A 27,764-nucleotide genomic window follows, 5' to 3' on the forward strand; every position below is an offset into this window, starting at 1 on the left:
GGATATTAATTGCCCTGGTTTTATTTTCATTCTGTGGTGGACACACACACCAATTCAAATGACCTTCTCACTCCTACGGTCCTCAGGTAAAACCCACGTTTTGAAATGGGAACAATAATGGGATCTGCACTGAATACGTTAGGAAATAAAGTTTTCCGTTTATGCCATCTTATAATCTTTATAAAAGAGGCTCAGAAAAAATAGAGCACATTCAAACTTCATTTGTCCTTATGGTGTGAGACCTCTACATTTCCAGATGGTCTGTAAAGATAGTTATGTGAAATAAACACCCATAGTTGAAATACAAACACTATATTGTGCAAATACTGAAACCTACTTTGCTAAAATACAGTTTGTTTCTAACCAGATCAGAACTATGTTTTACAATTAATGAAAGATTCCAAAAAATATAAAGTTTCACCTTCTGTTCTTAATATGCCCTGGTATTCCTGCCTTTCTTGTGAAGTGGTTGTAGCGAGATTAGACAAAATCTCATTCTGGGGCTTGTCTAAGGTTAAATGCATTCTTATTTGGAATTAAAAGGCATATCTCCCCCCCCCCTTTAATATAGAAAGCACCGTTTACTTGGAAAGCTGACGCTTGGTGAAGGTTAATTTGCTTCTTATTCCATGGTTGATCTAGATTTAGACAAACAGCAACTGTTCTGTGTGTGTGTTCTGTCCTTTCCTTCACTCTCTACTGGATATGTGGCTGGCTTTCTTTATTAGCAATCTAGGCACAATAACAATCATATTTCTGGCCCTAACCGGTTTGGCTCAGTGGATAGAGCGTTGGCCTGCGGACTGAGGGGTCCCGGGTTCGATTCCGGTCAAGGGCATGTACCTTGGTTGCGGGCACATCCCCAGTAGGGGGTATGCAGGAGGCAGCTGATCGATGTTTCTCTCCCATCGATGTTTCTAACTCTCTATCCCTCTCCCTTCCTCTCTGTAAAAAATCAATAAAATATATTTAAAAAAAAAAAAAAACAATCATATTTCTGTTTCTGGCCCCTAAATTAACGAATGAGCTTCACATAACTAATCTTGAGCAAATAGGTTACCTTCATTTTAATAACAAAGTTTCCAATGTGCTCTTCAAAAACAGAGTTGCTAAGACCTGCTGAAGGTATAACTAGACTTGCTAAAAAAGCAGTTAACACTGCATTTGGGTTAAATGGACAACTACATACTCTATTGTGTTGAAAGTGTTAGAGACACAGGAACTGAATAATAAAAATCCCTTGTGTTCTTCTTTTCTTGTCTTTCTTTTTGTTGTGGTTGGTTGGTTGGTTTGTTTGAGAACCTTTGCTCTTGGGAAACTGAGGGCAGTATCTCCTCACATTCATAGTCTGGTATTCGGGATTCTGACTTGGAGAGACCAGTGCTTTTCCTCCGTGTTACGGCATCTTTGTTTACAGGAGATAACAGGGTCTGCTTCGCATGCATGTGAGGGAGATAAATATATTTGAACTAATGCATTAGTGAAATATATGAGTAAAGGAAAAATGACACAAACTGAAGACACAGTCAGCATTTTCTGAAATATTCAAAGCTGAGAGCAGAGTCACCACGGGTATAAAATTTAGATTGTGAATCATAATCATAACCCCTGGTGATTGGATCTTGGCGGAACAGACAGTATTGCATTCTGGGGAGTTTCACTGAATAAAAAAAGAAGAGTTAAAAAATACTTCTGAAGGAATAAGCAAATAAAGAAATAGGAAGAAGCATGTGAAAAGATTTCAAGGGAAGAAGACTTCATAGCCTTTTCCTGGGTCCATGTTTCTGACACTCAGATAGATCCTTCCTGCCTACCCAGTCCTCGGCCACAGTAGTGGGGTTTTTCGGGAGCTCGTGGGCAGTTCCATCGTGAGCGGGTGAGCGGTGGGCTGCATTTTACCTACCCTGGTCCATACAGTGACTCCAGCTTGGCAAGCAGTTCTCTTGTAAGTAATAAATAAGCGTCTTTAGAACTAAGAGCACATTGAAACTTCTGTGAACAACTAAGTTAAATGTTTTCTTACGGAGATGCAACGGTCTGGATGACAAAAATAACACACTTGGGGAACTGCCCCCAAACCAAAGGGTCGGAAGAAAAAAGAGTAGGAAATGGAGTGATTGATGTGTGTATACAGCGGCTATGTGTTCATTAGCTTCCACTCACTTCAATGAAGTACCCTTCCCTCTAGTACCTAGGTTCAAAACCCTCTGAGGATAACAGGTTTTCCTTAGCAATCAGAGAGAGCCTCAGACGATGCCGCTCAAATGGAAAAGGGGAAGGATTAGACACTCCCTTACGGATCAGCTTTCTGTAATTCCGGCAGGAACTACTCTGTGATAAAAACACGTCAAGAAATATGTAAACATGCAAATAGGTTTAGGATGTCTCCCTCGTTCAGACAGAAGTTCCTGGGTAATTTCAGGAACACCGTTGTCGGTTGCCTAGGGAGTGTCCGCCCCTCCTTCTCGGGAGGAATGTGGATACTGCCCATTACATTTACAATGTGTCTGGACACTCTTGTGGTTGATGGCATGGAGAGAGAGTTTCCTGTTCCTACAGTGGATGGACTTAGCAAATAAGTCATCCTGCTACTTCCCCATGAAAACTCGATAATGGATTGAGGGGTGTCCGTGATTTTCTATGAAGGAAGAAGTTTCAGTAATGTTACATTTTAGTCTCTAGGTGGAGAAAACAAGCACCAAGCTTCTCCGTGAATCTAAAGCGAATTGAGTTCTCAAGTCTTATCCTACCTTTCTAACTAAAGACAAAACTCGCCTGGTTCTAGTGCTGTTTTCCATAACAGAGAACTCTCCTTGCCACTGTTTCATTTAAAATCCAGCCCTAAACCTCAACCCAATTTACCTGCTGTCCCTTATCCACACAAAGAATTCTCACAGCCAGCAAAGCAGCTTGAATAAAAGGCTCTCCAGAGAAAGAAGCCCAACCCCTTACGGAAGAATTCTTCCCAGCTGTTCTTTCAAAATAAACTTCTAAATCTATTTCAAACTAAGTAGTTTCTAATATTTTCCACATATTATCAACAGCTGCAAATCCAAGATATTAAAGAGACAAGTGTATTCAAATGTGGCCCTTACCATCTGTCTAAAGCTGGCCGACAAGGGTTATATTCACAAGCAATGCTTTTGTGAATGGATTCTATATGAACTCCTTTCCACAAAGGCAAAATGTGGAGAAACTGATGTCTCAAGGCCTCCGAAGTGGCATCGTAACTCCAGTCAAGCATTGAGAAGTTCATCATCCGAGTGTCCAATGGCATCTGGGTTTGAAAGCGGATCCATGTCTGCAAATAGGTTGAACCAGGCTGACATGCCTTGGTTTCCACTGTTGGGAGCTATTAAAAACACACACACATGTTAGCGAGTCTCAGGTTTTTGAAATCACATTATTGTACCACTTTCATTATTTTAAAGTAGATGCTCCTTTTGAATAAAAAAAAAAAATTTAAGACAACTGATAAGAATAAACTATCAATTACATTCCCTAAGGATAATTTTGACAAACTAATGCAGATACCTATTCTTTGCGGAGGCTCTGATATCTAAGTGATTGCGTGCTGCTCTGAGAAAAGGCCCGATTAGAAGCGCAAAGGCAGCAGTGGTCAAGCCTTCGGTGGTAAGTTTGCACGGTGACGGATGATTACTACAATTAGTGGGGTGATCACATTGTAAGGTATAAAAATGTCAACTATATTGTACACCTGAAACTCATATTACCAACTATGCTTAAATTAAAAATTTAATTGAAAATTCGCAAAAAAAAAAAAAGTAATGAATACCTGAATTTAATCACGTGGAGCCCTTGCTAAAATTGAAATAAGAAGCATTCCAGTAAAAACAAAGAGGAGTAGAACAGAGGGACAATATTCTATTAAAAAGCCCACATCCCAACATTTTCGAAAAGCTGTGTAACTATTTCAGATTAAATAGGTTAGAGACAAGGGACGTGGCAAATGAATACAATACATAACCCTGGACTCGCTCTACCAGAGAGGGGAATGCTACAAAGGCCATTACTGGGCCAACTCACCAAACTGGAACACAACATGGCAGATTATAGAAAAGTATTATCTTAATATAAACTTCCCCGAGTTCATAATCATACTTTGTGCAAAACAATATACCTGTCCTTAGGAAACACAAATTGCTACATAATGACAAATGGGTCACTGACAGACCCCATGTACCACAGTGGTCCCATAACACTATAACAGAGCTGAAAGATTCATATTGTTCATGATGTATGTAACTTATCCTCAATTGGTTCAGAAATAAATAACCCACAGAGGCCTCCATAAAGCGAATGGGGTAAAGTACTAACAATGGGCGAATCTGAGTAATGGGTATACACGTGTTCTTTGTGGTATTTTCATTTATGCAACATTTCTATATGCTTGAAATTCTCTCCAATTAAAAAAGCTTTAAGAAATCAACATCAGTGACTAAGATTAATATGTATCTAAAATTCTGCAAGACAGAATGTGTCTGTGTATAGCCATATGGTAATTATAACATGGACAAACTCTGCAGACACCAATATGTACTAGTAAGTACGCAATACGTTAGCAATTACTATGTACCAGGCCCTATGCTAGTGAGGCCTTATTTGTCAACAGGCATCCTTTAATCAAAGAGCATCTTCTGTCCCCAGTGGTATTATCCATTATCAACGAAACTTCACACCAAAAGAAAGGATTACAGAACTTAGTTTACCATGGCAAGATCACAAATTTCTATTCAGTTATTTCTACGGTGAATGGTATTCAGGTACAGCTTTCATTATAAGTTATAAAGTATTATTTTATTAATTTATATTTATAAAATATTTTTCTGGATACATTTTCTAAATTTATCTGAATTCAACTAATTGTTAATATGATAGCAAAGACTATAAGTAAATAACTTACCTTTTGTTGATTTCTTTGGACTCTGTGAAGGCACTGGCTGACTATCAGTGTGTGAAAGAGGAGGTTCGAATCCCCCCCTGGAGGCCCAGCCTGGGGAGAGGGAAGGAAAGAATTATCCATTGCTAGTCAAATAGGAAGTAGCATTCGAAAAACAAGAAAAGGTGAAAATATCTAATAAGTCCTACAGTCTTCATACCAGGGTAAGAGTCTACAGTATAAGAGGCATAAAACACTTAGAATTTATCTGCAATTATGTATTTTATTCAAATAATATGTTTAGTCCCAGCTAGATTTAGATTAGACTTCCTTACATTTTTCAAAGTGCTTTTGAAATACGGTCACGTGCTACATGATGACAATTGGGTCACTGATAGACCCCATGTACCACAGTGGTCCCATCTACACTAATCTACACTAATAAAAGAGTAAGATGCAAATTGACCATACGTTTGTGATGCCCACCAGCCAATCAGGAGTGAGTATGTAAATTAATCCAACAAAGATGGTGGGTTAATTTGCATACACAGGCGTTCCGCACTGCCCTAGCCGCTCCAGGCCTCTGGGCAGTATGGTAAGATGGAAAGGCGGCTCCGGGCCAGAGCAAAGGCGGTGCCGGCAGCCAGGGGAAGGAAAGGCCCATTCTTCCACGAATCTTCGTGCATCGGGCCTCTAGTAACATTATAATGGAGCTGAAAGATTCATATTGTCTGCTTCTTGGAGAGAGAACTGCAGGATGCGTGGAGGATGGATGAGGGTTTGGGAGATCTGTGAGGAGGCCTCTAGCAGAAACCCAGGAAGCCAAATGAGCCTCTAAGGGGCGCTGGTAGAGGAGGCAGAGAGGACAGTGGGAAATTTAAGACACGTTTCAGAAAGAGAATAGACAGGACTTAGCAACCAATATGGAAGTGGGGAGCAAAGTGACCCCAAGGTGCTGGGTTGGACACAGGATGGTGGAACCGCGTGAGTTGACAAGTTCTCAACATATAAACAAAGCAGGTGACCCTTTCCTCAGGAAAACCCCGCCCCCAGCTCTCCGCTGCAGTCCCCACGCCCCAGGCTTGCCAGCAGGCTGCCACAGAGCCAGCCTCCTGAGCTGTGAACCCACGGAAAGCACGCACACCAAGCTTTGAAGAAACCACCTGCCTGCCCTTGGCAGGGGTGACTTAGCAGGTCAAGAGTTTCAGACAAGACCCTGGTTTTCCATGTAGAGAAGATACCTGGGAAAGTCAGTGAAGAAAATGTGGGGCTTGTGGTGGGGGCAGGAGAGCAGCCCCTGTTTCACACTTGTGGATAGACTCCAGTGGTGGCATATTTGTTACTTTCCTGCTGACTGGTGTGACTGCAGATTTTACCTAGTAGTACTGAAGCTAACTGAAGTCAATCTTATTGACTTTAGCATCCACATGCAGAATGATTTGTTTCACAAAGATAAAATAAGTCATGGGTGTCCAAATGTCAGAGACACTTACTGTTGAAGGCTCCAGCAGCATGAAGGCCAAGGTCGAAGAGATGGGAAGGAAGGAATCGTTGGGAATGAGCCAGAGGCTCGGACCCCACGGAAGGCTCCTGCAACGTGAGGCTCCCGAAGGCAGTCTGGCATTCTTGAGTAAATTCACTAGAACTTGAAGAAGCAGGACTTAGGAGGTTGTTCAGAAATGAGAATTCCTTCTCAAAATCATCTTCCAGTGGATCTCCAGGTAAATCTTTTGCAACTGTTGAGTGACAATAAAAACAGAATGGCATTTTCTTTTTGAAGGAAAGAGAGTAGGATGTAGGGAAAGCCAAATTTGTTTCATTGCTCTCATATTTTATTAACATAATTTTAATAAACTGATAGGAAGCTTATATAAAAATTATTTCTAATTACATCAAAATGACCACATTTCACAATATGCATATCTACATGTAAAATAATTAACCAACCACCTATGTAAGACAGACTACAGGAGATGCATGGAGAAATACAGATTAATAATAGGAGACTTTAATATATCACTCAGTAAAAAATAGTCCAAGAGGAGAAAAGATCTAAACAGCATAATCAATAAAGGTAGTTGTTTTGAATATATATAAATCCTAATAGGAACTATACCTTCTTCTCAAGCACACATTGAAATTCACAAAAATTAATTATACTAAGGTGCAAAAATCAGTGACTTTCTTAAAATAGAAATATTACAAACAACATGCTCTGATTACAAATCATTTAAAAAATGAAACAAAAAACTAAAAGGCTCTTCCACCTGTAAATTTTAATACGTTCTATTAACCCTTGGTTCCAAGTGGAATGGAATTTCTGAAAAATAATGATAAAGAAGACATTTTATATAACAGGGTGGGGCAAAAGTAGGTTTACAGTTGTTCATGTGGAAAATAATACAATAATTAATAAATAATGACAAGAATAAAACTTTGTTTTACATACTCACAACTGTAAACATACTTTTGCCATACCCTGTATAATCCATGGGATACCTAAATAGCAATTAACAGAGAAAAAAATCCTGACCCTAAACACCTTTATTAAATAAAAAAGAAAAAGAGGGTTTTCCAGCATGATAGTGAGGAGGTCTATGGACCTGCACACCAGTTTTTAAATAACTGGTGGGAATTATTTTTAAAATAACTATTTAAAATTCTCTAGAAATTGTTCCAAAAGCACACATCAAATGAAGTAAAATTTATTCAAAAAAATCAAGTAAAATTCAGAACGAATGAGAGACTGGCTCCTGGGTCCACACTCAATCACCGAGCCACGCTGGCTGGGCAGCATATTAACTATTAATTAACAATCCTGTATTATTGTTACATGTGGCTAAGAGAGTAAATCTTAAACGTTCTTACCCCCAAAATAAGTATGGTAACTATGAGAGCTGATAGATGTGTTGCCCAATCTTATTATGATAATAATTTTGCGATATCTATATAATCATTACAGTATACACCTTAAACTTACACAGTATTACAACTCAAACAGCTAGAAAAAATAAAGCTAACTCAAAAGTATTTGTACGCAAGAGATTTGTATCGTGACGTAAGGGGAGAGGCTTTCACAGACTGGGTGAATAAGGTGAAGGGATTGAGAGGTACGAAGTCCAGCATAGGGAGAAGAGTCAGTAATACGTAGTGAATGATATCGCGCTAACTACGTACGTGTAGTCGATAATATTGTGCTTTACTTGTCAGTTTTAAATAAATCTGTGACAAACTGTTTTGACATTTAAAATGTGATCGTTTCACATTTTAATGAATTTACCATCTTACCTGATTCACTTCTCAAGCTCACTTCCTCATCTGACAAAACTAACCTGAAGTGAAAACCAAAAAATGTAAAGATTTTGGTTAAAATACATTTGGGACTCATATTCCACAGTTTTATATGGTGTGTGTGTTGTGTTGTTTTCCATTTTAAACTGGTTGTCCGGTAGATCTCTTAAAATCGGTCTCAGACAAATCCTATATCCACACAGACTGTGAATATAACCTTTCACCCCTTATTCATTCCGTAAACATTACTGAGTATTGACAAAGCTCCGGGCACATGTTCAGCACTGCAGGCTCTATGCTAGTGCTATATTATAGAAAACATCTGTCACCAAAGCCATTGAGGATAAAGTTTAGCTTTCAAGCACTGAAGGGTTTTTACTCAACAACACTTGGGAACTAAAGAGAGGGAACGAAAAACTGTAGAAAAAAATGGAGTACTCCAGTTTGAACAACAAAGCGATGGTTGCAAAATAACACATTTGCCTAAAATATTGTTAATCCATGCCAACTTTGAATATTTATATCATCTATCTGGTGTAAAACTAAAAAACGAAGACAAAAGTGCCCAGCCTGTGTGACTCGGTTGAGCATCGTCCCATGAACCAGGAGCTAACTGGTTGGATTCCCAGTCAGGGCACATACAAGAATCAACCAACAAATGCGTGAGTAAGTAGAACAACAAAATGTTGTTTTTCTCTCTCTGTATCTCTTTCTCTCTCTCTCTCAAGTCAATTTTAAAAAGAAGAAAAATATGAAACAAAGAAATTGCTCACAGATTTACTAAAAACAGGCTATATTTCTGGAATATAGCCTGTTTTTAGTAAGTTTTTAAGGTTATTTAAAAAGCAATACAGTATTTAATTGCAAATATCAAAATAAGCCTACAGAGCAAATACATACTCATGACTTAGAAGGAAATTTCTAGTCTACATACATGGCTTTTTAAGCACCTTGGCTGGGAGAGAAAGTGAAGTGCTTTGGAATCTGTTAACTCTAAAAGGAGGCTCTCATAAGCTGAAGATACTACATGAGGAGATTTGGAATGAAAATTTCATGAAATGTGATGATAGGAAAAATTTACTAAGTTAATATATCTAAATATGTATGATTTAACATGATTTTAAATGTCAGTGCAGAAGTAGTTTAATTTATACATTTGACTATTTAATCTACATCCTAGTATGTTTATAAATTCAAGTTAGCCAAAAAATTTGTTTCCCCACAGAGAAAAGAGGGAAATGCTTATATTACAGATCCCCCTCCACTCAACAGAAAATGGTTTATAATTGTTTGGGCCTTATTTCTGGGCCCCTCATTATACTCAGTGCAATCTGGTGAAAATGGGAAGCGAGGGGCAGCTCTGAAAGGAAAACACAGGGAGATTGGCAATACGAGGGGGTGCACAGCCCGGCCTCCATGGCCAGGGGTCCAGGCCCAGGCCCAGCTGTGTGTTTTGAGGATTGATTTTCAATAGCTTCTGTCCTCAGAGCTGCTGGCACCTGTCCCTGCCTTTTGCAAGCTGCCCCTTCTGGGAGTCACTGGTTGGAGACTCTTATTCAAGGCTCAGTCTCCTCCCAAACTATAGAACTTGGCGTTATCAGCCCAATCTGTTCTATACTCCTGTCTTTGACTTTGCCCTCCATGTTAAAAGTGAGAGGAAAAAATAAGGCTTCCAAACAAATTTTTAATGTTCATTGGAGAAATGACGTAGAAATGAGTATTCGGTAAGCCAGAGAAGAAACAATTCCCAGCACACCAGGGTGTCCAGGGCTTCCACGATCCATCTGTAACTTTGGCTGCTTACCTGCTGAGGGTTTCAGTGAGTGGACTGTTTTCTACGTGTTCTTCTTTGTGGTCTCCCTCAAGCTTGCTCGAGGTGTCTTGTAGTTGCTAAGGATAAGAAATCCCGTGTTAAGTAGGTGAAGAGAGTATGTTCCTCTTGTTGTGCAAAGGAAATGAGAATAAACATTCCAAAGAACGATATAAAATAGAACGAAAAACAAAAACACGAATTCAGAGGTATCAGACTGCAAGATGTTATGTCAGAACGTGACTTAAAAAATCCAAACCCATCCCCAGGAATATACAGTTGCAACGTGTGAACCCATCACAGATACCATGTCTAGCTTGAGCAGACCTACCAACATTTTCAAGCTCCACTGAAAATAAGGCAGGAGGGTAAATTCAAAGGCGCTGAACCCTAGCCTACCAGGACGATTACCACAGCGTGGTAAGCCAGCTGCAAAGAGGGTGGATGGGAAGATATGCAAACCTCAAAAAGTATTCTAATCACAGGCTGAGGGTACCCTTTATCTGTAGGGGTCACAGGCTGAGGGTACCCTTTATCTGTAGGGGTCACAGGCTGAGGGTACCCTTTATCTGTAGGGGTCACAGGCAGAGGGTACCCTTTATGTGTAGGGGTCACAGGCTGAGGGTACCCTTTATCTGTAGGGGTCACAGGCTGAGGGTACCCTTTATCTGTAGGGGTCACAGGCTGAGGGTACCCTTTATCTGTAGGGGTCACAGGCTAAGGGTACCCTTTATCTGTAGGGGTCACTGATCTAATGCAGTAGTCTCCTCAGCTGCCATCACACATATATAATGACCCAACTGGCATAAGTTTTCTATCATGAATCACATCTAAGATATAAGTGTGAAAATAAAGCAAGAAATGTTTTCTTTAACCTATAAAACTGTCAGGTCCTCTGGTCATTTTTTGAACCATCCTCTTAAGTTTTTACTTTCCATAACCTTTTATCTCCTTGGCGTTTTATTTTTCTTTTCACATTCTCCCTCTTTTTATTACCTCCTAGTATAATCTTGAGCCAACCAGCAATATTCCCAAGTATTTTTGTTTTTTATGTTGCTGATACATTTGGAATCAGGGAAGTGTAGAAAAATGACTTGGCTGAAGGAGTGTAAAAAATGTTTCCCAATGTTTTGTAAACTTGAAATTAGGCTTAGCAAAAAATAATTTCCATGTTATTAACCAAATGAAGTGCAACATACCTAACAAAAGAACCTGGAAAGAAATGTACCTTGAGGGCCACAAAGTCATACGGATGTAAGCCAATGTAGGCCCCGTGGATTTGGGACATCATTCGAGCTGTTTTCTCCCAGAATCCCAGCAGTGTTCTCTGCAGAAGAAGAAAAGGCGACATCGCAGTGCTGCTTCCTCTCCATGATTTGTTTCCGTGCCGTTTTCCCTCACCACTGCAGTAGATGGTCAGTTGCCAGAAGATAGGCAGAAACTGAAATCCATTTCCAGGTTTGGGGAACCAGGAAGCGCAGTACATAGTAATTCTGCGTAAGAATTGGCTCTGTGTCTGCACGTGTGTGTGCTCGCTGTATACAGCGCTGGAGTGCACGTGAGCCAGCAGAGAGTAAGTACAGCCAAGAGAATGAAACCGGAGGGTTAGAACACCTTCGGAGGAATCCAAAAGAAACGATAAAAGCACAACGACATCATATTTGTTTAGGGGTATGTGTAAACTTTTCTGAGAAATCTTAGAGAAAGATAATCTGTACCACTAAATGTCCTCAAGGCAACACAAGCAATAGACCATTTTCCTTGCTGCTTTAAGGTTCCTGTTCAGAGTGAGGGTGGTGAACGGAGAGAATAAAGAACTGAACTAGCAGCTACTGTGATTCAGGCGTTATGCTACACACTGCCTGCCACACACGTTTATTTTCCAGTGCATCCTTTTGTGGTTCTTGAATTCCACAGTGTGCTGAAGTGGATTAGGTAGAGTCCCTAGAAGCAGCAGTGAATGTCCATTTCCTTTCGTTTGTTATTCTTTTTTATGTAAATGCAGCTTATGCTCTTATTTTGCCACTTACAAATTCCTGTTAAAATCAGTAACTGCTACTTATTAATATCTATCTTATTCATTGTATGCTGTTTATGTGTGATTTGGGTTAGTCATATAAGCACAAGCAGAGATTTTTGAGGTTGCAGTGATGTGAATGGCAACCTTGGCAGAATAAAAAGAACACACAACCTAGAATTAGAGAATGCAGGTTTTTAAGCCCAAATTTTCCATTCCCTTTCATTCTCACAGGCTTCACTTTCCTCATCCGTACAATGACAGAAAATTTAAAAAATTGAGGGGCCACAGCATCTTTGCTTCCAATGAAATTATATGTAGAAAAGTTCAAAGTGGAGTGAGTAGCTGAAACCCTGCCTCCTCAGCGTGCCCCTCCCCTGCCCTGGACCGGCTCTAGGTCTCTCTGTCTCTCCTAGGTCACCGAAGAGAATCATGTGCAGCTACCGAGTAGGCGGTCCCGAACGAAGGTCCTTTCCCGTCTGGAATTCTATGATTTTCTGACTGCCATAACCTCCATGAGTCAATTTTAGCAAAGGAATCCGGTAATTATATATTTCGTTACATCCTTTGGACAACTTTTAAAAAGGAATCGCACCACTCATCTGTACTGCAAGGGCATGCTGACCATGGCGGGGGGTACCTGGTAGGTAGTGAGTGAATGGGAGAGCATGTTGCAGCGACTGGCTCCAAGTAGATCCACTTTCTGACAAACATCCATCTTTAACTTGTCAAAAGAAGCTTTGCTATTTCTCACTTGGATCTGGACCTGAAACCACAAAAGTGTTCATTATGATTACTGATAATCCAGATTATAAATATTCCATGAAGTTTCATGATACATATTTTCAGATGCATGAAATTATAATAAAGAAAACAAATTCATTTTGCCTATATTATTATTTCATGATTAATGGTCAAGATTTTGGCTATTTTTAGTAGTTATGTGAGATTCTTTCCAGACATCTTTATGCTGGGAAAGTATGCAATGATAGATGGAAAGTATATAGTTAAGAAGAAAAAACAGATTCCAAATAAAAAGTAACATCTAAAATTAATGATGGGTAATATTTAGGTACGAGTAGAAGAATAAATGGAAAGGGGATATCAAGTATTGAGAATCATTAATAATAGTTCTAAGTCATGAAGATATATTTATACATTTAAATACATTCCTAGTCTATTTCTATACATAAGTTGAGTCATATGTCACCAGTAGTGTGAATACTCAACTTTTAAATATACTCATTCATTCAACAAATATGTATAAGGCAGCTATTATGTGCCATGCTCTGTGCTGGCACTGGGATACTGTGGTGAACAAAACAGAGTTCATCCCCACCATCCTGAGTGGGAAACACAGGAAAAAAAGAAGTAAATAAATAGTGACTATAATCTCAAACTTTGAAGATAACAGATAAATGCACAGAAATGGGTGACTACTTTTAAAATATATATATTTTTTCATTGATTTCAGAGAGGAAGGGGGAGAGAGAGAGAGAGAGAGAGAGAGAGAGAGAGAGAGAGAGAGAAGCATCAATGATGAGAGAGAATCATTGATCGGCTGCCTCCTGCACGCCCCCACTGGCGATCAAGCCTGCAACCTGGGCATGAACCCTTGACTGGAATCGAACCTGGGACCCTTCTGTCCGCAGGCCAACGCTGTATCCACTGAGCCCACCAGCCAGGGCTGGGTGACAACATTTGATAAGATAATCAGGGAAGCCCTTGGTGGGCTCGTGCATGATGTTTGAACTGGGACACAAAGGTGGTGAGCGGGCCATGCCAAGACCCGGAAGAGGGCATTGCAGGCCCGGGGACAAGAGTCCTGGGTGTGGGAGGTGGCTGAGGAGCTTATGTTTGCCGAACAGGAAGGAACAGAGTAGAACATATTCCTTGCTGGAGCATAAAAAGTAAGTTCAAGATGTGGCTGCAGAGGGTCCATGGATCAGACTGTGCAGGGCGACTGGGGTCCAGATAAGAGGTTTGGATTGTATTCTTTGTTTGTTTGTTTAAATTGAGGTGAAAGTCACATAACACCTAACCATTTAAAAATTTACAACTAAGTGACATTAATGCATTCTCAATGTTGTGAAACCCCCGCCTTGGACGGTATTCTAATTGTCAAGTATCATAAAGGGAATAGAATTACAGGTTGCCGTGGCCTGAGGCCATGGGTCCACCTACTTCCCAGATCTGCTGGGAGTAATCAATGAGGCAAACCACTTATAACTGCTGGTCTAGAATCACGGCTTCAGCAATCGTGAATATGATTTTTACTATAGGTACTCCAAATATTTATGAAATGAAGGAGTGAATGAATTTTATTAATTGTGTACGGTAAATTTAGGCAATACAATTTATAATAAGGAGTGTACTCAGAAAAACATATGTCTATTCATAGGTAGTTGCTTTAAAAGTTTGTGGTCAAACTATGTATTGTGGCAGAATGAAAAATGTGATCACTTTTCTTATAATTAATAATCATTTTACCTGAATTTATATATATTTTTCCTCATTAATAAACTATTTCCCTCCTGCAGAAAAAGCCCCAAAGTCCAGGTAAGCAATGTTTAAAGCGTAGTTAGGTCTAGGGGGAGGGAGATAAAGAAATTAATAGATAAGATCCACGGGTGAGGGATGCCACTCAAAGGGTAAAACAAAAAGTGTGGCAACCTTTTGTACTTCAACCAAAGATCTCCAAGCAACCAAGAATTTATAATATACCGTTTTGTCAAAAATAGCCTGATCTTATTAAGTTATTCAGCAGAAGTTGAACAGGTTTGTGCACCAGGAAAAGAAGGATGTGTTTTCATACTTTTCTGAACTTTTCCATTTGCTTTAAGGTGTCTGGGTCCAGCTCCTGGGACACGTCCTTCATCCACAGCAGAGCCCCTCTGTACTCCGTGCGTGCCTGCTCCATGCGGTTAATTGTCGTCAAGGTATCGGATACCGCCCTTTGACTGAAGGTTGCTACTTCTTGCTTAAGACGAGACAGGGGAGTATACAGGGCCAATCTAATGGCAAAAGGGGTAGGAATCAGAGGGTTGTGCACTCCATCAGCCAAACAAAGCAAACACAAAGGTTTATAACAACCATAAAGCATGTCTGCTGTCAAGATGAGTCTGTACATAGGGAATTATTAAGATGCCTCTAGGGCTTTAGAAAGCAAATAAGGATCACATAGCCAACTTGGAATTGCTAATAAAGATGTGTCCATGTCTTTCTCTTTTCTTATTTTAGAAAATATATCATTTTTGCAACATGTTGGGTGTTAATCCACATAGAAATAACCTCTCAAGTACATTTGCCATTTCTAAAAGAGTTCGTGGTAAAAGAGATCCTGTATTTATAAAGAATTATCTTACAAACAGAAAACCTTTTAAGTGACAAATTTAGGGAAAACCTGGGTGTGGAAAAGCAGGTAAATACTAGAGGAACTAACGAGGATCGGGTTCTTAGCAGGTGAGGACGAGGACAAAGAAACAAGGACTTAAGAAGCGTAAGTGCAACCCGGCTCCTCTGGTCTGCTTTTGACTTTAGATAAAGTGTCGCACTGTATGGAGTGACTCTTTGTCACATCCTTGAGGATGAACTTGGGCACTGATGTGGTGTTTCAGAATAAAACCACTTAAGTTGCATATGGTCACTGCAGGTCTGATAAGGCCTGTTTTTATTTTCTTTGGAAAGTGCAAAGATTTTGGCTGTCTTTAGTAATTGTTGGGGATTCTTTGCAGCACGTATTTTTAAGATAAAAAATGGCAAGATGATAAATGCAAAGCATATAATTAAGAAGAAGAAATTTCCTCTGCTTAAAAAGAAAAGTTTGAATGTATTCATAGATAGTATGGTACCCAAAAAAGTGAAAAATATATATCTATATCTATTTAAATTTTAGCTATGTCATGCCTCTGTTACATTAAACCCCTTAAGAAATTTAAATACAGGCCTAAAGTCAATTTCTAGGAATTAAGCAACTGAGAATGTCAATTCTATATAATAAAAGGCTAATATGCAAATCGACCAAACAGCAGAATGACTGGTCGCTATGACGTGCACTGACCACCAGGGAGCAGAGGCTCCATGCAGGAGCTGCCCCCTGGTGGTCAGTGCGCTCCCACAGGGGGAGCGCCGCTCAGCCAGAAGCTGGGTTCACAGCTGGTGAGCGCAGCGGCGGTGGCGGGAGCCTCTCCCGCTCCATGGCAGCACTAAGGACATCCCCTGAGGGCTCCCGGACTGCGAGAGGGTGCAGGCTGGGCTGAGGAACCCCTCCCCCCCCGTGAGTGCACAAATTTCATGCACCAGGCCTCTAGTTTTTAAGTAATTATTTAAAATACAAAATAAATAAGAGTTAGGCCTCAAAACAGTTACATACTGCAATGTATTTCTCTTTTTAACCCTTGATCAGAATGATCAGTAACCTTTTCAACATGCACATTTAGGCACATACATCAAACTGTCACAGTGACTACAGATTTAAGGATGATGCAAAACCAGGTAACCTTTGCTTGGCTGATGAACAGAGTGCCTTGCCAGTGGCATCCATCAGTTTGCCAGCTTGCGTTGCATCTCGTTCTGCTTGAAACTTCAAAAAGAGCCCTAGTTCACTTTCTTCCTCTGATATAACTAGGGAAAAAATTACAGTATAGTCCATTGTTTCATTTTTATCATCAGTTTAAAACACATCACTAAAATTCTCACATAACTAATGATCTATGCATAAGAATTACTTGGGGGAAGAAGACATTTTTAAAATTCAATTCCTGGGCTCCATTTCCAGAGATTCAGATTTTAGAGGTCTGGGGATCTGCTTTTTTTTTTTTTTTTAAATCAAGCACTCCAGCTGCTGGTGGTGTTTTTTAAAAAAAATGTTTTTATTGATTTTTAGAAAGAGAGGAAGGGAGAAGGAGAGAGAAACATCGACAGGCTGCCTCCTACACGTGCCCGATTGGGGATCAAACCCGCAACTTGGGTAAGAGCCCAACCAGGAATCGAACCGGCAACCTTTTGGTGCACGGGACAATGCTCAATCAACTGAGCCCACCGGCCAGGGCCAGATGACTTTGATGCAGTGAATCCATGGAACTTGTTTTGGGAAAGATTGGTCTTTAGTAAAACATAAAAATAGAAACAACAAAATAAAACCACAAATGATGCATTATCAAATGTGCAGATATGCATTTTAGGATTTGACCATTTTTTATTATGACAAGAGCAACTTGGTGTAGGGGTGGGGATGTAGACTTAACTGGAGTGAGTACCAGAGAAAGTGGAAGGACAGGAATTAAGACTGTGCATACAGTCAATATGTTCAAATTTTCTGTTAAGGAGCAGAGGAATGGGCATGGTAACTGCATGGGCGACTGGTGGGGGGTGTCAAGAGAGAGAGTTTTTAAGTGATAGAAGCAAATCCACTTAAGACTCTGAGCAGGAAAATCGAGCTCAGCAAAATGAATATGTATCAGAGAACTCTGGGACTTTAAGAACAGGTCCCTGTAAATATTTATATGTTGTCATAAGAAACTATTCCTAAAACAGTTCAAGAAACTATTTTTACATTAAACATTTCATTCAAATAAGTGTTTCTATTACATTGGGATTACAGGATATATGTCTATGATTTCATACCATTGAGTCTTAGCTGGTATTTCTCAACTATCTTCATAAGTTCAGTGCATGTCTCTTGAATGGAGTGAAAAACCTTAGAGATATAAATTTTATTAGGACAGTTTAGAGAACCATAAACAAACACAATATATCTGTTATAAGCACTTCAAAAGCAGAACATTTTCTTGTAAATATTATGTCTATTTTCCTGGACTGGGATGTACTTCAGTTTGGGTTTTGTTTCTGATGTAGAAAGCACATTGAGATTTCCCTCATGATGTTTGGGGAAGAAATGGTGATAAATACATGGGAGCTAATAGAAATTTCAGAGAAACCAAGATGGCGGCATAGGTAAACACCTAAACTGCTGCCTCGCACAACAATATCAAAACTACAACTAAAAGACAAAACAGACACCATCTAAAACCACAGGAAAGCTGGCTGAGTGGAATTTCTACCACTAGAAGAAAAGAGGAAAGCTCACTGAGACTCAGAGGAGCTGCAAAAGGCTGAGGAACGGAGACTCGCACGCGGAGAGGACGGGTGGCTGTGTGCATGGGTGGCTGAGTGCGCAGCTGGCTTTCTAAAGCAGGAGGGAGAAGGAAGTTCCCGAATGCACTGAACTCCAGACCCGGACAAGATGCTGGGAAACCAGACTCATTCAGGGGGAATCTGGATTGTCAGGAAAAGAGAAAGCACACTGAGACTCGGGAGCTGTGGAAGGCAGAGGTCTGGAGGCATGCACGCACAGAGAGGACTGACTGCTGAATGCATGGGCGGATGAGTGTGCGGCTGGCTTTCTAAAGCGGGAGGGAGACAGAAGCTCCCAACTGCACTAAACTCCAGTTCCAGGCAAGTTTCTGGGAACCCTGACTCATTCGGGGAGAAACTGGACTGTCTGGCAGCAGGCAAAACTCGAGGGCAGCTTTCTCTCAGAGGTGCTTGCAGCGATTACTGAGGGACACTGAGACCGAGGGGCCTCATAGGGCAGGGCTGACGGGAAACCAAGGCTGTCTGCTCTGCCCTGAGACTCTGCCCCATCCAAGCTGAGCACAGAGGCTTTTGCAATTTTGCAAGTCTTATCTCATAAGGGTGTCTCCAGCACAGAAGTTTTCCCAGCATAGACACAGCTGATCCTCACAGCCACTTGGCCTAGAGGTCAATTCCTCCCAGTGATACCAATAACAATCAAGACTTAACTACAACAAGGCTGAGCACACAGCCCACAAATGGGTGCACCAAGAGTGTCCACCTCAGGTAACTGGGGAGGCTGAGCCACTGTGCCCTATAGGACACCTACCACACAAAGCTACTCTACCAACTCAGGGAAGCAGCGAAAATGCAGAGACAAAGAAACAGATCACAGATGAAAGAAATGGAGGAAAGCAAACGACTGGATATAGAGTTCAAAACCACAGTTATAAGGTTTTTCAAGAATATACTAGAAAAGGCCGATAAATTTAACGAGACCCTCAAGGATATGAAAAAGGACCAACTAGAAATTAAACATACACTGACTGAAATAAAAAATATTATACAGAGACCCAACAACAGACTAGAGGATTACAAGGACCAAGTCAAAGATTTGAAATACAAAGAAGCAAAAAACAGCCGGAAAAGCAAAAAGAAAAAAGAATCCAAAAATTTGAAGATAGTGTAAGAAGCCTCTGGGACAACTTCAAGCCTACCAACATCCGAATTATGGGGGTGCCAGAAGAAGAGAGAGAGCAAAATATTGAAAACCTATTTGAAGAAATAATGACAGAAAACTTCCCCCACCTGGTGAAAGAAATAGACTTACAAGTCCAGGAAGAGCACAGAACCCCAAACAAAAGGAATCCAAAGAGGACCACACCAAGACACATCATAATTAAAATGCCAAGAGCAAAAGACAAAGAGAGACTATTAAAAGCAGCAAGAGAAAAACAGTTAGTTACCTACAAGGGAGCACCCATACGACTGTCAGCTGATTTCTCAACAGAAACTATGCAGGCCAGACGGGAGTGGCAAGAAATATTCAAAGTGATGAATAGCAAGAACCTACAACCAAGATTACTCTACCCAGCAAAGCTATCATTCAGAATTGAAGGTCAGATAAAGAGCTTCACAGATAAGAAAAAGCTAAAGGAGTTCATCACCACCAGACCAGTATTATATGAAATGCTGAAAGGTATTCTTTAAGAAGAGGAAGAAGAAGAAAAAGGTAAAGATAAAAATTATGAACAACAAATACGTGTCTATCAACAAGTGAATATGAAAATGAAGTGAATAAAAAATCTGATGAACAGAATAAACTGTTGAATATAATAGAATCAGGGGCATAGAAAGGGAGTGGACTAACAATTCTCGGGGGAAAGGGGTGAGGGGGATGTGGGAAGAGACTGGACAAAAATCGTACAGCTATGGATGAGGACAGTGTGGGTGAGGTAAGGGTAGAGGGTGGGGTGAGAACCTGGTGGAGGGGAGTTATGAGGGGAAAAAAGAGGAACAATTGTAATAATCTGAACAATAAAGACTTATAAATTAAAAAAAAATTTCAAACTCTGGAGTTTGTCCTCCCCTCAGCTCCAAACTAAATAGCAAAATGGCAAATCCAATGAAAACTGCATCCAGCATTGCCAACCACAGATCAGAAGAGTATAGATAACCTTAGAAAACGTTAACTCTGACTCTGGCTTTTCTCCAATATTGGTCTAGGCCAGTGGTCGGCAAACTCATTAGTCAGCAGAGCCAAATATCAACAGTACAACGATTGAAATTTCTTTTGAGAGCCAAATTTTTAAAACTTAAACTATATAGGTAGGTACAATGTTATTAACTTAATTAGGGTACTCCTAAGCTGGCCTTTGCTAAAAACTCAAGGGTCCAAAGAGCCACATGTGGCTTGCGAGCCACAGTTTGCCGACTACTGGTCTAAGCAAGAGAGGTCAGTGAATTTACCATCTGTAAATTATTTTTGTTTAGAATTTTCTACATCATCCCTTTATGACTGCTGTTGCTAATAGCTAAAAGAAAAGTTTACCTCAAGTTTAGCATCCAGTTCTGCGTCAGATGCCACCACGTGCTCATCCTCCTTTTTCCCTGTGGCTTTGATGAGTGCCTGTTTAGTTTTCCAGTATTTCTTTTGCATTCTGCTGACTACTGACTGGTTATCTTCTGCTCTAGGTTGCCCAAAGGAATCCATGGAGTGACTACAAGGAACAAGCTAAAAGAAAAGGTATTTATTTATTTAACTTGTCTTTATTGTTGAAAGTATTACAAGTGTCCCTCATTTCCCCCTGTGACCCCCTCCACCCCACTCCTGCCCTGAAATTAAAGGTCTTTTAAAAATATTTTCAATAATAAATACTTGTTATCCAACTGTTAATCTAATTTTAAAAAGATGCTGAATAGAATATTAATGTTAACAGCTAAACATGCTAATGTTGGCTTTGTATGAGCTAAATAATTATAACTTGCACAAGGAACAGGCAAAAAGATTAATGATACATAATTCCAGTTAGGTGACAAAAGTAATAAAACTGTTATGATTTTGCAATAATGGCTGAAAATAATTCTATTTTATCTGACCAATTTTCTATTTGTGGACATTTATCAGTTTCTAATATTTCCTTTGTAATAATACTGCAAAATGAACTTGTACACACATCTTTGCATATCATTATCATTTCCTTAGGAAAACATCCTATAGTTATAACTATGTCAGAAGAATACACATTTTGTTTAAAAATTTTTTTATTGACTTCAGATAGGAAGGGGAAGGAATAGAGAGAGAGAAACATCAATGATGAGAGAGAATCATCCAGGGGGGCTGCCTCCTGCACCCCCCTATTGGGGATTGAGCCCTGACGGAATTGAACTGTGACCTCCTGCTTCACAGATAGATGCTCAACCCCTGAGCTACACCAGCTGGGCAGAGAATATATATTTAATAAATACTCTCAGATATGCAAAGATTCAAATACATACTCTTCTTTAATAATCACTCAAAGAAACACTTTAGTATCCAAAAATAAAGATCTTAGGTACAGGGGCCATCTCTTATAAAAAGAGATAGAGATGGAAATTGTAACCTGTAAGCTTAAAAATTAATGTTGAAGTGATTGTTCTGAACATGGTTAACATGACTATATAAGAAAAGGCACATGTGGAAAGTGTTCCTTAAGGAGACGTAAGAAAAGAAATAATAAGAGTTTTTAAAGCCCAAATTATTCTGATAAATGGTGGGAAGTAGGACAAAGGGAGGCACTAAAGTATGTGACTCATTCATCATTTCCAAGGGAATCAATTGATACTAATGTATTCTTAACGTTGGTAAGGAAAAAGAGGTTCACTTTCTTTTTTTTTAAGTAATTACTAATTAAATAAAAATAGGACTTATTTATAAATTACTAATTTATAAATTACTAGGGGCAAAACAAGAAAAAGTAGCAAAAGCAGGGTGGGAAAAACAGAAATAAGGCAACATAAAAACAATACAAACTAAGATGACAAAATAAGAACAATTATACTATTTAGTATGATAAATGCAAACTTCCTCTTAAAGACGAAGAACCTTAAATCATAGAAAACAAAATACTATATCCAACTGTATGCTATTTGGGATCCACCTAAAATAGCAAGCAGTATTATGTTGTTATAATGCATTACACAGCATTAGAGCAAGCAGCATTATACTGTTCTGACTCATAGTCTTGAGGGGAAACTTGCAGTTCATCTTTCCCCTCCAATCCCTCTCGCTTTTGGTTGCCCTTGACTTGCTTTTGATTAGTTCCGGCCCCACCCAAGATTGTTATTAGCATGAGGGTCAGTCCAATTGTATGACAAACTACGGATCTCTTCCTAAGTGGACTGCAGGCTTAGGCCCAATCAAATAAGAGAACAAAATCTAGGGATCTTCTATTCCCTACCTCGACTTCCATGCTGATGGAGCTCAGACAGTTTTCTCCTGGCCTCTTTCCACTCCCTCTCTATCTGCTTGGTGGGAAGAAAGAGTCACTTATCTGCCTGGATTTGAGAGCAATAAACTTAGTCTTCCTTTTCCTCTCTGGAAGCTACCCTACCTGCAGAGCACACAGTCCCTGCAAGGGGCGGACGTTAGCTGGGTGGGTAAATCTGCAAACAGCGAGATTTGCATATTTGTGTCTTTTTTTTTTTTTTTTTAAATATATTTTATTGATTTTTTTACAGAGAGGAAGGAAGAGGGATAGAGAGTTAGAAACATCGATGAGAGAGAAACATGGATCAGCTGCCTCTTGCACACCTCCTACTGGGGATGTGCCCGCAACCAAGTTACGTGCCCTTGACCAGAATCGAACCTGAGGCCTTTCAGTCCGCAGGCCGACGCTCTATCCACTGAGCCAAACCGGTTTTGGCATATTTGTGTCTTTTTGACTGAGGCCAATACGCTTGCCACTGGGGATAGGTTGAGCAGAAAACCCAATCTTGCTGGTTTGATATATCAGATGATAGAGGTTGTGGTTTTGACCTTGGTCAGGGCACATACAGGAATCGACCAATGAATGGATAAATAAGTGGCAAGCGATGTCTCTCTCTCTCTCTCTCTCTCTCTCTCAAAAAAAAAAAAAAAAAAAAAGAAGTCTGGGATCAAACTGTCCCTCCTTTAAAATAAACTTTATTTTCCTCGTTGAATATTTTAAAGAGCTATTGTCCCCTCAAATATTTTCAGCCATAATTTCTTCTTTTTATCTATTAGGTATTATTCTTTATATGTCGTAATGGCTCATTTTTATATGTTTCTCTGTGCTATATTTTGAATAGATTCCTCAGTACAATCTTCCAATTTATGAATTCTCTTTTCAACTCTGTTCAGTCTAGATTGATCCCAGCTTTTGAGTTCTCTTTTTTTTTAATTCAGTGACTGACTTCCTTTTAAAAAAAAATTCTAAGATATCTAAGTGATTCTTCTTCACATTCCCCTAATTCCTTATCCTTTTTAATGGCTTTTAGTCCATCATTTTTCTCTTTGTACCCTAAATGTATAGAATTCTTAGACTTTTCCATAAAATTATTTTCATTTGGAGTGAATTATTGTTTCAAATTTTGATTTTGTTGGCTAAATTTTACAGGCTCATTATGAGTACAGATTCATTTTTTCCCTTTTTCTTCTCTGTGGTTATTCCTCCTTATCTAGTGGTTATGGAGTCTTCTCTACTGCACCTTCGGGGGTTCCACAGTGTATTATACTGATATGTTAGGGGCCCTCGTACAGTGATATCTGAACCACTGCTTCTCTAATCAGCGAGCTGAGGGAACATTGCATGGGAAACATTTCATTTCCACTAGCCTGCGGGAACTGAACGCCCAGGTGCCAGGGCCCACTCTGCCAGGGAGAGCTCCGCCCACCCCCTGCCCCACCGTTCACCACTTTGTCTTTCTGTTTTGTTTCTGGTGCCTGTTTATCTTATTATCTCGCCATGGCACATATTTTGGGTTTGTTTTTTGAATAACTTTTATAAGTTTGGAGCAAACCTTACAATGTCATCTAAATAGAAATCTTCTTTATTTCTAAAAAGAGTACTGTTTGTTTTTTCACTTGAACACAGTCATCACATAGAAGACTTTCATTTCTATCCTTTACAATAGTTAAATTTTTAGCTATCTCCTGGCTTTAGAGTACAAATCTTTTTGTTGTTGTTGTTTTGCTTTTTGTTAATCCTCACCCGAGGATATTTTTCCATTGATTTTTAGGGAGAGTGGAAGAGAGAGGGAAAGGCAGAGAGAAACCTCGATGTGAGAGAAACATCAATCGGTTGGTTGCCTCCTGCACATGCCCCGACCAGGGCCCAAGCCCGGGAGGAGCCTGCAACCAAGGTATGTGCCCTTGACTGGAATCGAACCTGGGACCCTTTGATCCTCAGGCCGATGCTCTATCCATTGAGCCAAACCGGCTAGGGCTAGAGTACAAATCTTAAAATAAATCAATACTCACTTTAGTGGCAATACTCACTGTACCAGGGCCCCTAACAAATCAATACTCACTTTACTTACAATATCCCATTTCTGTGACAACACTGAAATTGAAAAGCAAGCAGAACAGACTGATGGTAACGTGCAAACTGAAGCACCGAAATCCCCTTGAGAAAAATAATCTGTGAAGACTTTTGACTAAATATAACATTACTGTTTAATGCAATTGGGAAAATACACTAGACAGGTTTGCTGTTTAATATTAATGCAGTATTCCTGATTACTCTGGCTCCCAAGCCATGAATTTTCTTATAAACACAATCAGCATTTCCTCAGAATCAGTTTGTTAATGATTCAACTTTGGGGTGGGGGTGGAGGGGAATTGTTGTATAACAGTTATAATTGTTAAAAATGTTTACTTGATTGTCAAGACAGTTTTATCTTTTTTATTTTGTCTTTTAATATTTTATTTATTATTACTATGCAACACTAGCAAGCCTTTATTCAAAGATGAGAGTCACTCATTCATTCATTCATTGTTAAATATATATTAAGTACTTACACTTTTATGTAGCAACTTTACTTATCTGAAAATGGACTAGAATTAGTAAGTTCATAAAAAGTCTGAGACATTAAAATAGTTATTACACAGACTACGTATTAAATTACATATATGTTACTTATAAGAAAGCTCCTATTCTCCTCTCCTGCCAACAATATCACACCTAATTAATAACAGAAATAGGATTAGAATTCAGGTGTGCTGGCTACCATGAGTGAAATATTGAAGGAAAGCAGAGATTTTAATAACATGAGGCAAGGAAATGTCATTCCAAATATTGGCTAAAGAAGAGAAAGGTAGGTTGATGATAGATTGTAGAGATCTCTAAACTCTAACAGATAATAAAGCTTTTGGAGCCAATAAAGGTTTTGTTTTGTTTGTTTTGCATGTTTTTATTTATTTCAAAGAGAGGAAGGGAGAGGGAAAGAGAGATAGAAACATTGTTGAGAAACATCTATCAGTTGCCCCCTGCACACCCCTTATTAGGGGTCCAGCCCACAACCCAGGCATGTGACTGGGAATCCAATCCTCGACCTCCTGGTGTTTGGCATGACGTTCAACCAACTGATTCATAGGGGTTGGGCCCAGTGAAGGTTTTTGAGTAGCAGAAAGACTAAACAGAAAGTTCAGAACAATCTTCCCATATTCTAGACATGATCTAGTAAGAGACTGGACCAAGCCTGGCCCAGGACCTGGGGTTGGGGGCTCGATCCCCAGTGGGGAGCGTGCAGGAGATAGTCAATCAATAATTCTCTCTCTTCATTGATGTTTCTATCTCTTTCTCCTTCTCCCTTCCTCTCTGAAATCAATAAAAATATATTTTAAAAAAGAAAACAAAATAAAAGTCTGTCACACCTCATCTGTTGTTAGAGAATATTAATTTTATTGTTTTATAATAAATATTTGTAATAAAAATGTGGCTTCCTATTTTTCCCACCAGGCTGTTTGCAGTTTTTGCACTTTGGACTGGCTGATCTGTAAGCACTCATCTATCTCTAAAATTATAATGATTTGTCCAGCAATTATAATTAGTTGTAATTAAAACAGTCTTCCACATAACTGTTTCAATGGCAAATGTACAGTAATTTTGCACTATTAAACAGATACAGACATTTCAAAGAATACTCGGTATGTTAGGCACAGACAACAATTATCAAACGATTAAAAATTTGTCACATAACAATATGTACATACCATTAGATGATTATTTTGCCAACAAATGTATAATTAAGTCCTACTAAAGGATGAGGCACCGGTGGCTACATAAATATTCATGTGAAGATGATTAAAGTAATATCACGTTACAGTACGTTGCCTAAGTCAGAACTAAATAAATCAATACATAAATATTTAGAGAAAACCAGAAGCCACGGGTAAACGTTATCTTCCCAAGAAGCTATTTCACAGTGACCTATAGTTCGTAATAGCTTTCTTGCTCTGTGCCTCAAGATCATCTACTTATTACATGAAAAATAATCCCACCCCCTCTACTGGCAAACCCGCGGCATTCGCAGGGTCGGTTGCCAAGATGGATCTTTTTCCCTCTCCATCTTTCTCCGAGCATCAGGTATCTGACCAATGACATCATTTGGGCACCTGACCAGATGATGGGCGTTTCCACAAGCAGGATCCCTGCGTGTGGGCTGGGTTCAAGGCCTCGGGTGTCAGATTTGTGCGCGGACCCCCCCGCCCCCCGCCCCCACAGCTCGTGCATTCCGCTGTTCGCCGTAAACCGCTCATTCGCTTATGTTTTGTTTGTACCCATCGCTTGCCACTTAGTTTCTGAAGACATGCCCATATCCAAAGAATGACTTAAAAATGAGCTCAGCAGAAGGAGGTCAGCAGGAAAGCACCTACAGGCTGTGAGCATTTGCCTCTAATGGAAGGATCTCCACCTTAGAGGGAAATCACCCAGACCAGCTCAGGCCCCGCGCGCGCTTGCGCGGGTGGACGCGCCGTTGGTCCCGAGAAGACCCAGCGCCGCCAAACCCACTCCCTGCGGGTTCTGCCCAGAGGAGATCGGACCAGGAGGGAGGGCCCAGGGGCCACGGACCCGGAGGGAACCGCCGAGGCCGGCGAGGCCCTGAGAGATCCCGTGCGGGCGGGGCGGGCGCCTCCCGCGGCGTCTGCACCTTGGGGCGTCGCCATGGAAACCAAGGAGAGGCTGGGCCCGGGAGGTCCGCGGAGGGCGCGGCCGGTGCCGCCGGGGGTGAAATGGAGCCAAGGGGAGGCGCACTCACCGCCACGCAGGAGTCTACTCGGGTCGCGCACGGCCACGCGGAGGTCCGTCCCCGCGGCCCCAGTTCCAGCAGCCGCCGCCCGCGAACCCCGCGACGCCGCCCTGTCGCTCCCGCAGGCCGTGGCTCGTCCCCCCAGCACCCCCCCCGCCCCGCCCCGCTGCGCGGAGGTGTCGGGCTTCGGTGCGGGAGGCGGGAGATTTAAACCCGGCAGCCCGGCGCCCCCGCCGGTGCCCGCGTTCGCTCCCCTCTCGCTCCCGCCTAACCCGACAGTCCCGCCTCGGGCTCTCAGTCGGTTCTCGGATAAACTCAGGACCCCTCTCCGAACTCGTTACTGAACCAAGTGAAATGACAAGTCAGAAACCGGGCAGAACATCGGTGTAAGGACCTGAGTGTGAGACCTGGGAGCGGGT

At 40.6% G+C, this 27,764-nt stretch overlaps 1 protein-coding gene across 2 annotated transcripts; it reads right to left on the bottom strand.

Annotated features, from left to right (window-relative positions):
• ICA1L (islet cell autoantigen 1 like) lies at positions 1-27,490 on the bottom strand. 2 transcript variants are annotated; one of them, XM_080671174.1, is made up of 12 exons: positions 27,355-27,490; positions 20,645-20,827; positions 17,644-17,716; positions 16,518-16,641; positions 14,834-15,032; positions 12,659-12,784; positions 11,230-11,328; positions 9,996-10,081; positions 8,189-8,232; positions 6,394-6,636; positions 4,925-5,014; positions 1-3,352 (listed from the first exon to the last, which is right to left on the bottom strand). In XM_080671174.1, exons 2-12 carry the CDS (start codon positions 20,804-20,806, stop codon positions 3,237-3,239), a joined length of 1,362 nt encoding a protein of 453 aa, XP_080527300.1. In that variant the 5' UTR covers positions 20,807-20,827; positions 27,355-27,490; the 3' UTR covers positions 1-3,236. The 2 variants fall into 2 exon arrangements, with proteins under 2 accessions (XP_080527300.1, XP_080527301.1); XM_080671175.1 differs by lacking the exon at positions 27,355-27,490 and adding an exon at positions 26,309-26,687 and having other exon boundaries at positions 8-3,352.
• Between the last annotated feature and the right edge of the window lie 274 nt (positions 27,491-27,764).

Source organism: Plecotus auritus (assembly GCF_963455305.1).
Source record: "Plecotus auritus genome assembly, chromosome: 5".
NCBI lineage: Eukaryota > Metazoa > Chordata > Mammalia > Chiroptera > Vespertilionidae > Plecotus > Plecotus auritus.

Coding starts and splice junctions, on each gene's coding strand:
- ICA1L (XM_080671175.1), bottom strand. Junction 8,233..9,995: donor CTCACTGAAACCCTCAGCAG/GTAAGCAGCCAA, acceptor TTTTCACTTCAG/GTTAGTTTTGTCAGATGAGG. Junction 3,353..4,924: donor TCCAAAGAAATCAACAAAAG/GTAAGTTATTTA, acceptor TGTTTTTAATAG/CTCCCAACAGTGGAAACCAA.